Consider the following 12,388-nt stretch of genomic DNA (forward strand, 5'->3'; position numbering starts at 1 on the left):
TTTTTCATTCATTCATTTTTTTTTTCAGTCGAATGTTGATTCTTGTGCTTGTACATACGTATCGGTGTCCGCTTATGCGAGCTTTCACTGTATGTGGTAAAGATTATGTTATATTAAAAAGTTAAATACAAATTAAATTGACAATGCGGCAAAGCTCGAGAACGTAGTGATTAAGCGTTAAATTAGACTGCACTGGGAATTTGAGTGCTCAGAGAAAAATACGTTACCGAAAAAGCCGAAGCTGATAAGAATTTTGAAAATGATAAGGGTTTTTGTCTATTAATACTCGATTACATTAGCCTTGACCGTTATTGTGCGACAATACATAAGTACTTAGTGCTTGAAGAATTTGTTAGCTAGTAAATGCTTTTTCTTCAGCTGCTGTTCAAAAAAAAAATTTCGCAGTTAAGAGCGGATTGAATCAAAGAAGCACCCTAATATCTAGACTCGAAACGCTAAAGAATTTTTAGTAAAACTGAATGTTTAGTATTCAAATGAAAATGCAGTGAACTTGTTCTAAATTTATAAAATGTTGCGTTAAAAAAAATTGTTGATATCAAATATGACCAATAGAAATATTTTGATTTGTAAGTGCACTGCAAAATATTAAAGAAAAATAATTAGAATTGAACACGAAAGAAAAAAATATCATGCAGGTTTCGCCTTACAGGTTTTATACTGTCACTTCTGTGCTATCTACAATTTGGCTTCGCTTATGCGGTCACTAAGAGGGCAACGGCGACAGCGGCGCGCCCCAACGATGCCTCCGACCACACCGTTGATTTGAAGCATTTCGTGTTGGCACGCATATTGGCCGAAGCGGATGCAGCATCAAATTTTGTGATTGCACCACAGGAACTGCTAGCATTGTACCTGCAACTGCATGGCACGGACAAAGAAATCGCCGATGCCACCGCCGCTGCTACTTCTATTCCAGCTGTCGTGCCAACTGTCGCCGCCCATACTGATCAAATTGAAAACGGTGATTTGTACAATCAAAGAGCCTACGATGCAGTAAGCAATGATGCCGACACCGACATAACCGGCGACAGCGGCATGAAGGAGTATGCAGAGTTTTTCAACATTGCCGGCAACCCCATAACGGTGTCCAATACGCTGTACGCCGACGCATATAACGCAAAACGGTTTACAAGGAAATTGAAAAATCTGCAATTTGTGCTGAACGAGGAGAGCGATGAGGATGATGACAAAAATACCAGCCGCAACAATGCTAGTGGCAAGTGCAGAAACATCGATATTAATGCTGCTGCAGTGATACGAACCAGCAACAACAACAACAACAACAACAACGCTGCCGATCACCACAATAACAACAACAAAACGAATAGCAATTGCAACGAACTAATCAATGCGGTGCGTATAAATTCTCGCTGGGCGCACAATTTCCAAAAGCGTGATACCCACAAACGTCAATTCTACATGCCACAGCTGCACACGCACGCTTACCTGAATGCCATGCGCAAGGATGATATCTTTCTTTACGGTGAGTTGACGCAGTTGAATGCCAGCGCCTTGGAATTGTCGCTACAGCGGCAGCAATTGAAAATGCTCATCATACTACCACATGCAAGGAGCGGTTTGCCGCGTCTACTGCAGCGCCTGAGTGCCAATGTGACGCTACTCGACGAGCTATGCGGCATGTCACGCGACGCGGAACAACCGACAGGTGCAGCTGATGCAACCGGCTACCAGCGTCAACATTTTCAGCCGACTTTGGTGCGTGTTCTTTTGCCGAAATTTCAATTTTCGCAACGCACAGTCTTAGATGGCATTTTTCAGCAGGTTAGTGTACGCAAAAAGTAGAAAGAAGATATATGTACATGAAATATGTAGTTCGGTACCTTCTGTATTCTTGCCTTTAATACATATGCCCCACACTAGGGTGGTCCAAAATAAGTAAAGTCGGAATTTTAATGCTCGCACCCACTAGGATTGTTCTACATATATCGAAAAAAGTATACCCCTATTTTTTTATTTTGAAATCAAAAGATATTTAGGGGTCGCTCAAAGCGCTTCAACTTTTCCATGTATTTTGTATGGGAAAAAACAACTTTTCGTGGAAATGGTATGGAATTCTTGAAAATCAATATTTTCTTTAGGAGACTTCCAATAACAATATCCAATTATTTGTTTAACCATTTTTTTAATAACGAAGATTTTCTATTTATCCCCACATTGGATTTTCTGGCATTTTCAAGGGGTTTTGGGGGTCCTATAAAATATAGTTACTAAGAAAAAATTGCTAAAAAATAATTGGGCAGGGTCTTCCCATCGAAAAGTATGGATTTTCAAGAATTCGTTACCATTTCCACGAAAAGTTCTTTTTTCCCATACAGAATACATGGAAACCTTTTTTTGGCCTTTGAGCGACCTCTAAATATTTTTTTATTTCAAAATAAAAAATAGGGGTATACTTTTTTTCGATATAGAACAATCCTAAGGGGTGCTCTCACTCGACATTACTTTTTTACATGAATTTTTGGACCACCCTACTCCACACTCTGACTACTTTTCAAAGTTTCTATTAATTTCAGTTGCTAAATGTCACAGCGAATGTGGATCTACACTGGCCTAGCGCTTGGCAAGTTACACAGGTGGTACATTTTGCAGTGAGCGAGGACGGTATTGGTGAACTGGAGCCATCGAGTAAGTACATAGCGCAATGAATTTCAATTTAATTACCTGAAACATTGATTGAATACCCCCACCAACATTCATTTTGTGTACAACATGCGTACCTACATTTGTAAGCTTAATTGTATTTCCATTTATAGTGGTGCTGTTTTGGAACGCCTTTTCGTCGTTGCGCACTAAGCCGCTGATGTTCTGTGTCGATCATCCGTTCATGTTCATCGTTCACAATCGAGAGGGCATACAGTTGTTGGGACATTTGGCGCAGTTACATGAATGAGTAATTGCAGCTGCATGAATTGTTGGTGTTGCAAAGCGACGTTGAGCTTTCGATTTATGAAGATTTTTTTTTTTTTGTTAAAGTGTAAATCTCCTGCGAAACTAGCGCTCTTAGAATTTAAAATTTCATGCAAATAGTAAATTGTTTAACATTAAAAGTTTAAAGTAGATGGTTTCTTTGCACTATGAAATTGCCAACATTCTCCTGAAATTATATCTTTGAAAACGAGGCAAGCCTATTCATTTGTTTATTCACGTACCGCACAGGACTACCGATCAGCAAAACTTCTTATGGAAAAACGCGACTATGTACGTTTAGCTTCTCGCAAAGATTCAGCTTCTCTAATCAAATTAGGTGAGCAGAAAAGCAAGTCTAGAACCTTTCAGAACATGATGGATAGGTACATATTTCACTGTGTAACGAAGAGCAACATAAAACCCAAGGGTGCGCATATATTGGCCATACGAACGTTTGTTTACCTCATAGAGAAAAAAAAAATTTCATGATCCAAAATCTTAGTATCTCGATAGTCAAAAAATTTGTAAATTCCTCATTTTTTTGACTATATTTGTTTAAAATAGTGTGAACGAGCATTAGTGATTGACAATTTCTCTGAACTTTGACAATTAATACGATTTCAATGATTTTGTGGAACGAAGTCTTTTTGACCAAAAATCTAAGAAATTTTTTTTTTTTATTATTTATATTAGATACACTGACGGAAACAAGTGATTTTTTTTTTAAATCAACCAATTTATAGACTACTTTAAAACAAATGCAATGAGTAAACGTTTCGAATTTTTATACTCTTTTTGTTCAAAAAACAATTTGTGTCTTGGAAGTATGAAAAAGCATCTGTGAAGTGCAGAACGCAGGCGTATTCAAAAGAAACATACTGACTTCGAAGTTGTGTAAACCAAATTCATTTTAAAGTAGTTGGCTCCATTCCCACCGATTTCGTTAATTTTTTGCCAATATGCTTCTCTTTCACCCGTTAGGATCCAGCTTTGATCTATAGTCCGACCAGTTTGCATCCAAACAGGTTTATTTTTAATAGCGGTTTCAAAAGCAGGCCTCCAAATATATTGCACACGATCTTCAAAAGTGACACAACATAAAATTTGGTTGTTTTTTTTTAATTATGCATTAGCTGGAGCAAAAATTTGCTATAATTTGTTGGAAAAAACTTAAGGTAATGTCTCCCTTGCCCATGTGGTTAGCATGAGCAACGAAATAGTTTTTTGCATTTTCTGATGAACGTATAATTTTGAGTTGTGTCACTCTTGAAGATCGTGTGCGATATGTATGTATTTCTGCATTGAAAAAGCTTCTCAGGAAAAGCCATGTGTTGTCGGTAGGCGACGTCAAACTATTGAATCGGAGGAGAAGCTCGGCCAAGCCAACTGTATTCATAGCTTTAATTGAAATATTGTACATTCTTCTGCTCAGCTTAATTGCTTGTATTCTGCTGATTTTATCGAAATTGTAGTAGGTAAATATGTACGTATGTAAATTTGTATGTGCATGTGAATTTCATAGTAAAAGTCAAGAGCAAATACAAGTATACTTTCTTGCAAAGAAATTGCTTACAAATTCGAAAAAATATGCACGCATTCACTTTCAAATTGCTCGAAATATACATTTTTCAATAAAACTAAAGAAATACCACATTTTCCATTTATGTCAGTGCACTGCATGCAAAAACCACAATACAACAATAAAAACAAACACCTGCAAAACAGTATAAAACTTACAACAACAATGCAACAAAAAGGACAACATCCAAGTTGTTGGTGAACAGGCGGTAATTTTGCTGTCATCCTGCGTCAACATGAAAATCTCAGCAGAAATCGCAGCTTGACAGCATCGGGCGACAGCCAATTTATTTCATTCCTTTCACTCGTTTATGTAAAAAGCACGCACACAAAATAACAACGCAAATATTTCGTATATGTATGCAATGAACACAGCTGAGGAATGTGTTGGTGCAAAAATATTTTGCTGTCATTACTGAACGCTTTTGAGCAGATTTTGTTTGTCATAAATGTGTGGCATGTTGACTTTGCACTCATATTTGTGAATATGTATTAAAATATTTTTACCCAGTAGGCAAAAAATATAGTTTTAGGGATCTTCCACAGCCACAGCGGCCACCAAAGCTTTAACTAAAAGAAAAAGGATCAGTCCAGCGCCTTCGTCTCATAAACAGGTGGCAACTCTCTTTTAAATATATCCAAACCACAATCTCTTTCGACTGACACTCATATCAAGATACGTATTTCCTAATCACCTTAATTTAAGTTTGAACTTGATTTTTTAAACGGGTGGCAACGCTCCTACAACCACACCTTGAACAGTACGGATAGTCGTTGTGTGCAAATCTATTGAGATGCTCACGTTGAGGACCATGGTTCGAGGACATCTGGGTTAAATGAAAACTAGAATCTACCACCATTGGTCCGGAAATCTTTCACTAAGAAACATTCACATGTCTTTCATATTAATTTTAAATAATAAAAAAGTATATGAAAGTATGAAAGATCTGGCATCCTCCGATTATTTTGTTTTGCTTTGGTGTTCATTTTCGTCTCAGTAAAACATAAAGAAGTGCATATTTCATACATCGAATTTAAGGAAGATTACCTGAATTTGCGCAAGTTATGGCCCCATCCAGCGCTCGAAATTTTTATAGACCTTCCCGATACCGCCCATGCCGGCCAATTTGAAATAAGTAGTATGGATCCCGCGGTTTCCGATATCCCTCGCCCATCTCTACTCTGAAATTTTTTCGCTACTTGATACTCGTCAGGTGAATTTTTTGGCTATCACTTTAGTTTATGGAAATTAGGCAGTTTTTTATTAGCTTGTTTTTCAAGGTTTGCTTGTTATTGTTGTTGTTGTATTTTTTTTTTTGTTAAATTTTATTTCAATTTTTGAATTTTATTATGAAAAAAGAAAAATTTTGTTTTAGATTTCATTTACTTTTTAGTCATTTATTTATTTTTTTTTTTAATTGAATGCATTACTTTATTCTTAATTCCATACTTTTTTTAATTTCTAGATTTTATCGTTTCAAAAAGAATAATATATATATTTTTTTTCATTTAATATTTAAGACCTTAGTTTTTAAGTACTATTTCATTCTTTTGCGATAATTTTTTTTTTATTTAATTTAATTTAATTCATTGATTTTTATTGTTTTCATAGGACAAATTTACATAATTCTTTACTTTAATTAAATTAAAAAAAAAAACTTATTGCTACGACCTCTTCGCTAACAGATCTTTCAATTAGTTTTTTCAAAGACAGATAAGAGCTTTCAAATAGTTGCCAGAATTGACTTTTGTCTTTCGAAAAAATTGTGGCGAGTTGAAAGACAATTGCCAGAGTTGCCCTCATAGACTGCTATTTCGAAGTTAGCTACATCTTTTCATCAGACGTCTTACCTGACTTCAGTCAGATTCAATCTCATATCAGCTTTAGTATTTCTCGATATTTCCTGCAGGTACTCACTATCAATAAGTTATTTACTTTTACAGAACTCTGTCAGTGCTCACCTATTTTGCTCCCTTAAAGAGGGCGCAAATAAACATATGCGACATATCGGTGTGGCAAATATAATTTGCATTGTCATCAAAGCGTAGAGCAACAGCCAGCTGCACATTATTTACGAAACCAAAAATTAAAAAAAAAATACTGAGACCAGCAAGAATCTGGATGAGCAGCCGGTCATATGCTGTAAGTCATTCTGTAAATACAGTATGTTTTAAATACAGATATACATACTATGTGTGTGTTATAAAGAGTGCCACCACAAAGTAATAAGCTTGTCCTTATGCCTTCAGTCGTTGTTAGTTAAGTATGCAAAAAATGAGTATGTATTGCACGACAGAGCGCGCTTTATATAGCGAGGTATGTACATACACAAATTTTCAAACGTATTTTTTCCTGCTGTCATATACTACAAATGTGACTCTTGACTGTGCTTTCGTATTATAAATTTATGCAATGAAAAGATATTTACTTTTTCCCTCTATGCTTTGTATGAATATTCAAATTGAATTCATTTTCAAAGCATAACGCTAGGCGCTTAACAAAGTGGCGTCCCCACTCCAGCATATTAAACTTTCACTTTACTTTTTATTTAATTTTTGTGTCAAGTATAAAGTTATGTAAGCTATAGAAGCATATTTATTATTCAAAATTTTTACTTAGTGTACGTTGTGCCAGCTACAAAATAAATAATTTACTAAAGGCACATAATAAATCCTTCAACACGTCGTGTTCTCGTCGACAAATCACGCAGGCATTGCACGTGCTTTTCACTCAACTTCCGACTAATGAAGGCCGGAAGTCAATAAAAATGCAGCAACCAAAAGGAAATTTTGAGGAAAAATTCAAACAAACGCAAAAAGAGTTTAAAAAACCGACACCAATGGAAAAGAATAATCACCGAAAATTGGTAAGGACGTCTCCTGTTTGTTTTCTTCTTTAGCCACTACCTGTTCAGTAATCGTCGACAGCCATTGACTGCAGTACAAAATTTACCGTCTTTGAGTGGAAAAATAATCGTCTGCCACTTCACACAAATCTTCGTCGCAAATAAGTACGTGAGCGCATACACCCGCCGGCAAAGCTGGCTGCCAACATAAAGCCAAATTGATTTTCGTTAACCTTCACCTTTATCACCAAAATTTTCGTTTACAGCTTTCATTGAGTTCTTAGGCGGCTGAAGTGACCAAGCATTAGGTATCGTAGCACCAAGCAACCAGCAAAGTACTTATTTAAGTGCTAAAATTGTTGAAGTACCATGGCGTTGAAGGCCAAAGTGAACCGTCGACACTTTTCTCATTTTTCTCAGTAATCTGGTAGCACTCAAGTAAACTTTGCAGTGAACACCTGTATTTGATGTTGGCTTCTTCTCGATTTACGCTCACTTCTTCACTACGCTAAATTCTATTTTACTAATTTGCCCTCTTCTGATAATGACGCCGGTATCGAGTATGTTAAATTTAGTACATACATATCGTCATTTAAAGAACAAAACCGCGTAACTGACACTTTTTGCCTGACGCTCTTTGCTCAATCCTTGTCCTTTTGTCCTGAAATATACTAGCCAGAAATGCGATTGCTTTATAAAAAAGAGAACCATTTTGAAAAAAATATTTTATGCACCCTCTCATACTCGGTTTTGCGCTTTAAACGAGGATAAACATACACACATATATATGCATATCTATCTACTTATGCTGGATTTCCACTTGGCATTAAATGGCAAAAATGACAAGTGTCGAGCATTAAAAAATAATCGTGTCATTACATTAAAAAAAAATGTCATTAAGTTCATTTCCACATGGCATTTTTTTTAAATGGCATACATAAATTGTTTGTAATTTCAATGCCTAGTGGAAATTCGGCAATAAACTCGCATTCATTCACTGGTGCATTAATAGAAGCAGCAGTAAATACATATGTTTATGTAGACGAATGTGAACTTAAGCCGTTAAAAGCGTTGCCAATCAAGCGAAGGTGGGAAGGACAAATACAACCATCCTTATGAATGTAAGTTTTAAGTTCCCATTTGCGCACATTAGGCTGTAGCGGTCCCCATTAAAAACTAAAGTGTGTTTTCAAGAAGACATCCGGAACGATAACCTAAGCTAAATATATAATTTAAACCAAAAATATACCAAACTCTAGACTTTAAGTATTATAATTAAAATAAAAATTAACATCTTAGTTTTTTCATTCAGTATTTCATGATTTTTTATTTTTTAGAAACTTAACTTTTAGATTCCGGAAAAAAAATGGAAAAGTTCCGAATAGTTTTTAAAAAACCTCACAATGTGCGGAAAAAGTATTCCCAAGTTACGAAAAAAAATAAAATTTCAGAAAACTCCCAAAAATATTCCGAAAGATTTTTAAATGCTTAGACATCAGAAAAACATTCTAAATCATTAGATTGTTTTAAAATTTCTACTGCTCGTAATGTCCCGAAACACCTGAAAATCTTCCATAATCTCTACATTTCAAAAAATTCTCGAAAGTCTTATATGAAAGGTCTTGAAAAATCCCGCAAATCTAACGCTCGAAAAATTACAAAAAACACTTGAGCAAACTCTTCATAGAAATAACGAATAAAAAAATATCAGCGCAAAAATATTTTGGTTTTTTTGTTCAATATAAGTATAAGCTTAGATTGGTCAGGTGCGGCTTTCATAATAACTTGCCTTTAAGGATAACGCTCAAATACTTCTGCCTATTAGAGGTGACAAGTGAAACGCCACCACTGTCCCGGTTCCGATTAAACAGCTATATAGTAGATTATTCGGGAGATGGGGCTATCTAATTTCATCTCATTTTGGAACATAGTCTGCAAAACCAATAAAACATATTTAGATAAAACAAAAAAATGAAGAAGAAACCTTGCATTTTTCCAGCTTGGCTGGGTTGAAAATTGTTATGACACTTATGTAAATCCTCCATAAGAAAGCTTTCAAATTGATCGCCGTTTAGGAATATTTTTTTCGCGACCCAACCTAATGCATATATGTACACATATCCTCGCGTACTCGCTTGCATATTGGTTGCTACAGGCATCCTTAAGACACGCTTAATGATATATGTACTTCCTTTAATGGCAACGACAACAGCATTAATCAGGTTCGCAAACGCGTAAGTATCTACTTATGTGTGGATTGCAAATGCTTCAAAATCAATGTCGTAATGCACTGGAATGAAGAAAGCATATGAAATGCCGCAACATAACGGAAATAATGTAAAGCGGGTTAAGATTATAGCGCGCATTTAAATATTTCCCTCTCTCTCTCTCTCTCGTGAGATATGCTGAAAAGCTGATAACATCATTAATGCGTTGCCTAGGAATGCTATTTAAGTGGTGCGCATCGACGCTAAAATTGGTGAAGACAATTGTTTTTGAATTAAAACGTCTATGACTTAGGTAGCGAAACATTCACAATGTGTACGTTAAGCCTTTATCATATGCTTGGCGAAGAATACTAAGCTGTCAATGCTAATTGAAGGATTAGAAAAACAATTCGGAATACACAAGAGAAAAAAATCCGATTATTTATTTATGTAACGATATGGATAACGATGTCGTTATGGTTATGATATTTAAATGTCGGAAACTGTTCCAATAATATATGGAAAAAAAGTTGTTTGCAAATTTTGATATACATAACCTTTATATGTGCTTTTTACCCTAAATAAAATATATGTACATACATAAAGTTTTAGTTGAAGTTCTAGTTAATAACTTGAATTATGTAAGGCTACCAAATCGTCCATAAAAACTTTGGAATTGCGAAAAATTCTATTTGTTTCCCATATTTGAAGGCATTTCCTGGTAAGTCTGCATCTTTAAATTTTTAATAGACGGCAGGATTTCCCCCAAGAAGATCGAAAAAATTAATTAATGGATAAATTACACTGGCTTTGTAAGGGTGTATTAAAAGGCTGCAAAGGAATATATTTTCTAGTCGAATAATTTGTGTTTGTCCTGAAAATTTGCAATTGTAGAACATTTTTTAATTGGTCTGACAGGGCGTATGATGAGCATTAAATTATTCAATTCAACTTTTATAAACAAACTAGATCGCCGACACTCGCTTTTAAATTTGTTTAACCATCTGCAAAATATTTTCAAACTAAAACTTAAACCTCTCTCCTGTGATACTTTTTCAATTAACTTATCCCCTGAATTCAATTTGAGATTTAAACTAGGTGACGACATCGTAATAATTCATTGAAATTATTGAATAGTTTGAATTTAAATTTTTAAATAGATGGCACCTCTGTAATAACTCATTTAACTTATTAATTATATATGAATTTAGTTTTAAAACAGGTGGCAGCCCTCTTCAAATACCTCAGAAGATTCTACATGTTCAGGCTGAACATTTCTAAACACTCTTACGTATGACACTTTTATTTGAGTATAACTAATTTAAATCCGAATTTTAAAACAGGTGGCAACTCTCTCAAAAATATTTTCCAACTAAAACAGTTTAAACCTCTTTGTTCTGACACACATATTGTGATACATATTCAATTATCTAATTCCCTTAATTCTGCCGGAACAAAGTATTGGCACAGCAAATTTTTCATAATATACGCAACAATTTTTATTCTAGTATTTTTCCGCCAATTTCGTATAAAAATATAGTGCATTAAACAACAAAAAACATAAAAATATAATTCCTAAACTTTGTGCAAAACTCGCGAAAATTCAGCAAATTCTCTTCCGAATTTTAAACTTTTTAATATGATTTTTTAGAATTTTTTTTTGGTAGGCAGTTTTGTAGCCCATTAGATTCTAATAAAAAAATGAAAGTTCGGAGTTAGTCAAGAATCGCATTGATTTTTGAGATTTTTTCGTTGAAGTTGTTTTGCATTTTTTTTTCATATAAAATATTTTGGAAAAAAATTTTTTGTATGGAAGAGACTGCGTGAAAAAAATGCTTAGGAGGTTGGCGAAACGTTGTCATGTGTTTTTTGTAAACAACTGTCGAATATTTCACATTTTCGCACTTTCGCTCAAACGCACACAGTTTAGCCTTAAAGATGAACCCTAGTATTGTGTTTGACTGAACTTTTCCCAACGGATGGTAGTACGCACCTCTTTACTTTATATTTACCTGCTTTCATAAACATTCTACCTGATGTTAAGCTAAGTAATTGGTTCCTCTGGTCTTTCCATTCAGGCAACCAACCTGGGCAACGTGTCGTATACTTAACGAGCAAATGAAATATCTTCATACATACATATATACACATGTATGCATTATACATACAATACATAAGCATCCGCTCATGGGCAAGTTTACCATTTTTATAAGACTAGGCAAAATATAAAGTACGCGTGTTTTTAGAAAACATGCAATTAGCTTCAGAATAGAGTTGCCTCTCATTCTTGCTGTCCATATTAAAATTTCTGCACTTAGGTCGCAACATTCTGAGAAAACTTAATCTTTATTGCGAAACGAATAACCTTGCAAATACACAGCAATAAACTTAAAGCATGGCTTAAAAACGCCAACATCGGAGCCGCGGAACTGACCAAAAAAAAAACAAATAAAATTACTCAGAGTATTCAGGGAAAAACAACCGCGTAGCTCTCAGGGAAAGAAAAGTCAGCGAGAAGAGTGCAGAAACCACAAGTCGGTGCAGTTCACTGAATTGATAAAATTTATGTACTGGAAATAAGCAGACGTCCATCTGCATCTGCAATGGCATCAACAACTACTAGCACAACAACAACGCGCGCGCGAATACTAAATGCCACAGGGGCAGTAGTAACAAAAAGAAAACCAAACTGTAGCAATAAGTATGCAAATAGTAGAAGCGAGAAATGAAGTAAAATAAATCAAAAATCGCAAGAAAAGCAAACAACAAAAATAAAAACAAGAAATGGATAACGAAATGGTTAGTTGA

General features: G+C 35.0%; 1 protein-coding gene across 1 annotated transcript; it reads left to right on the plus strand.

Moving 5' to 3' along the window:
- Positions 1-556: 556 nt before the first annotated feature.
- Positions 557-2,932, plus strand: LOC118751774. The gene is made up of 4 exons (XM_036486592.1): positions 557-587; positions 671-1,803; positions 2,556-2,667; positions 2,796-2,932. The coding sequence occupies exons 1-4, from the start codon at positions 563-565 to the stop codon at positions 2,930-2,932; spliced, it is 1,407 nt and encodes a 468-aa protein (XP_036342485.1). The 5' UTR covers positions 557-562.
- Positions 2,933-12,388: the final 9,456 nt, after the last annotated feature.

This window comes from Rhagoletis pomonella, unplaced genomic scaffold (assembly GCF_013731165.1).
Source record: "Rhagoletis pomonella isolate Grant_MI unplaced genomic scaffold, Rhpom_1.0 Rhpom_scaffold_00987, whole genome shotgun sequence".
NCBI lineage: Eukaryota > Metazoa > Arthropoda > Insecta > Diptera > Tephritidae > Rhagoletis > Rhagoletis pomonella.

What these genes read in the sequence shown, in the direction of transcription:
- LOC118751774 (XM_036486592.1), top strand. Translation starts at nt 563, where the DNA reads ATGACCAATAGAAATATTTTGATTT. An exon ending in TAGATGGCATTTTTCAGCAG is followed by an intron (nt 1,804 to 2,555) that starts GTTAGTGTACGC and finishes TATTAATTTCAG; the next exon opens with TTGCTAAATGTCACAGCGAA. An exon ending in TGGTGAACTGGAGCCATCGA is followed by an intron (nt 2,668 to 2,795) that starts GTAAGTACATAG and finishes TTCCATTTATAG; the next exon opens with TGGTGCTGTTTTGGAACGCC.